Genomic DNA, 3,299 nt, shown 5'->3' with positions numbered 1-3,299 from the left:
GTTCTTGTTTGACTTTGTTGGAATCCCTGTATTTATTTCTTAAAAATGCATAGGACAAAGACAGAGAAAACATAGTGGTCAAAATAAATGGACAGAAATAAAATATACCAAGTGAGGGGACAATATTTGGAGTCACATTTTAACATATACTGTGTGTATTGGAAAAATATTTAACTTTTCTTGCTTCTAATTTCTCATTAGAAAATGGGAAAGCACTGGGTGTTTTTCTGTATGTTGGTAAATTGAACACCAATAAAAGTTAATTTAAAAAAATGGGAATCAAAGCACTTATATGGCTGTTATAGAATGCAAAATAATCTATAAAAGTGCTTATCTGGGAGCAAAACAAATAGTCAATGTTCAAGAAACAGTACCTCAGCGTAGTAGACTCACTTAATTTTTAACAACTATTATACTGATCAATGTACTTAACATTATCTTCATGCATTACTAAAAGAGAGATAATTACAATATGTCTAAAATGTTAACAAAAACAGAAACAGATTCATTTGGCACTGGGTAACTTGAAGAATAGAACTAAGTGTACTGGGGTTTTGCATTTGCACATTTCCTCAACCATCTTTTCAAGGCTCCCTTGACTTCACTGTTCCTTAGACTGTAGATGAGGGGGTTCAACACAGGGGTGAAAATAGTATAGAAGGCTGAGACCACTTTATCATGGTTATCTGACCTGTATGATTTGGGTCTCATGTAAATAAAAATAGCAGCTCCATAAAAGAGTCCCACCACAGAGAGATGTGAGGAGCAGGTGGAGAAAGCCTTCTTGCGGGCTTCTGTAGTATGCATCTGAAGAACAGATGAGAGGATGAGACTATAGGAAGTCAGGATGAGGGAAAAGGGGACCAGAAGCATTAACACACAGCAGATGTACATGACATTTTCAAAGACTGACGTGTCAGCACAAGCCAAACGCACCAGTATGGGGGCCTCACAGAAGAAATGATCAATTTCTTTAGCCCTGCAAAATGGAAAACTCAGGGTGGCAGCAGCCTGCATGAGCCCATCAGCTGCCCCAAGGAACCAAGACCCCACAGTCATTCTCAGGCATAATTGCCAGCTCATGAGAACAGGGTATCTCAGTGGGTGGCAAACAGCCACATAGCGGTCATAGGACATGGCTGCTAAGAGGAAACTTTCTCCACCACCCAGTGTGAGTGAGACAAAGATCTGCAATCCACAGCCAGCAGGGGATATGGACTTCTTGCCACTCAAGTAGTCAGCTGCCATTTTGGGCACAATGGTGGAGACCAATGTCATGTCCATGAGAGAGAGTTGGCTTAGTAAGAAGTACATAGGTGTGTGGAACCGGGAATCCAGGAGAATCAGGAGAAGAATGAGGGCATTTCCATTCAGGGAAGCAATGGCTATTGTCATCACCACAATGAAGAGAAAAAGGTGGGGTCTTGTGTGATTAAAGAGTCCTAGGAGAATGAAATCTATGGTTGTGTTACTCTTCTCCATGAATTCTGCAGCTGGGATGCTGCAAATGGAAAAATTGAGAAGGAAGTTTTTATCATCTAAAGATCTTAACTTCAATACAGTTTTAGACAAGTATTACATGTTGAATCCAAGGTCTTGATTCAAAGTTCTACTTCCTAGTTAATATGGCTTTTCTTGACTTATAATATCTCTTCTCCATAGCTCAACTTTTTAATGTTGTAAATGAGGTAAGGCTATACTTCACACTAAAGTTTATTGGTTGAGTGAGATAATAGATCAAATGTATCAAAAGTAGAAGACAACTGTCAAGGTCTATGTTGTAAATAGTAAAAACTTATAATTTACAATATGATTTGTATTGCTACTTGTATCATTATTTGTATTGTCATTATTGTGCTTTCCTGAAACCAATATTAGCCATTTGAGAAAATAAACACAAAAGTTTGTCATTTACATTTGTTTGACTCACAGATCTTTTTTAAATTTTGAAAATCGTAACATATTCAAATTATTTCAGTTCTTTCTTTAATAAATGAAAATTAAAGTTGTTTTAATGTGGGTTAGAATACTATGAATACAACAGGTAAGAATAAGTAAACAAATTCTCTAATGAGGAAAGATAATATGTGTGATAATTGATAAATGTTATTTTCTTATTATTAAATATTTTTATTCCCTTTCACTATTTTTTATATTCCCCAAATGAATGAGACCATATAATGTTTGTCCTTCTCCGATTGACTTATTTCACTCAGCATGATACCCTCCAGTTCCATCCACATCAAAGCAAATGGTGGGTATTTGTCATTTCTAATGGCTGAGTAATATTCCATTGTATACATAAACCACATCTTCTTTATCCATTATGAGTGGGAAATATCAGAAAGGGAGACAGAACATGAAAGACTCCTAAATCTGGGAAATGAACTAGGGGTGGTGGAAGGGGAGGAGGGCAGAGGGGGTGGTGGTAGTGACTGGGTGGCGGGCACTGAGGTGGGCAGTTGACGGGATGAGCACTGGGTGTTATTCTGTATGTTGGCAAATTGAACACCAATAAAAAATAAATTTATGGAAAAATTAAATAAATAAATAAATAAATAAATAAATAAATAAATATTTTTATTTACCTGATTTTTTATTTTATTTTTATTCATTTAAAAAAATTTTTTTATTGGAGTTCAATTTGCCAACATATAGCATAACACCCAGTGCTCATCCTGCCAAGTGCAGGTATTCCAACTCATCAATCCTTGCTCTGAAATCTGTGTGTTTCTACATTTTTAATAAAATGAAAACATCTCTTCAGCTTACTAGGGCTTAAAGATATGTCCTACACACCATTTCATCTGGAAATATGCAATATTGGAGACTTTGAATAAGCCAAGTAAATATGAAAGGAAAGAATGAGAGGATCTTTGATGTCAATAAATGCTTGAAGAAAATAGTAATAACTATAATAAGAAGTAAAGTGGTTAATAGTACAGGGATGCAATTTTAAAACAACTTCATTACCATAATTACTAGTCACAGATAAAGTATATTTGGAAATAAGCAGCAATTTATTTCAATAAATTAGATATTGATTAATATTAATTAATTTAGATATCTAAATTAGATACCTGGTCATCTTTTATAAATAATTTTTAATATTTAATATAATAGATCCATTTCCTTAGGAGACACAATTGAAATGATTGAGCCTACAGAAATGAACATAACTTCATTAGGAAGGGTTTGCATCTTGAGAGCTATTGTACTCTGAAAACAAGATTTCTTGCATTTACCATTTTTTTAGCTCCATACTAAACCAAACCTGTGAACTCATGAAGAGTAGAAGA

The 3,299-nt window shown here is 34.8% G+C and overlaps 1 protein-coding gene across 1 annotated transcript; it reads right to left on the bottom strand.

Annotated features, from left to right (window-relative positions):
• Positions 1-537: 537 nt before the first annotated feature.
• On the bottom strand, positions 538-1,482 carry LOC112911026 (olfactory receptor 2T33-like). The gene has a single exon (XM_025987344.1). The coding sequence runs from the start codon at positions 1,480-1,482 to the stop codon at positions 538-540; it is 945 nt and encodes a 314-aa protein (XP_025843129.1).
• Positions 1,483-3,299: the final 1,817 nt, after the last annotated feature.

Source organism: Vulpes vulpes, chromosome 7, assembly GCF_048418805.1.
Source record: "Vulpes vulpes isolate BD-2025 chromosome 7, VulVul3, whole genome shotgun sequence".
NCBI classification, from domain to species: domain Eukaryota; kingdom Metazoa; phylum Chordata; class Mammalia; order Carnivora; family Canidae; genus Vulpes; species Vulpes vulpes.
This window is presented reverse-complemented; position numbering and strand designations above follow the sequence as displayed.

Coding starts and splice junctions, on each gene's coding strand:
- LOC112911026 (XM_025987344.1), bottom strand. CDS start 1,482: ATGGAGAAGAGTAACACAACCATAGATTTCATTCTCCTAGGACTCTTT.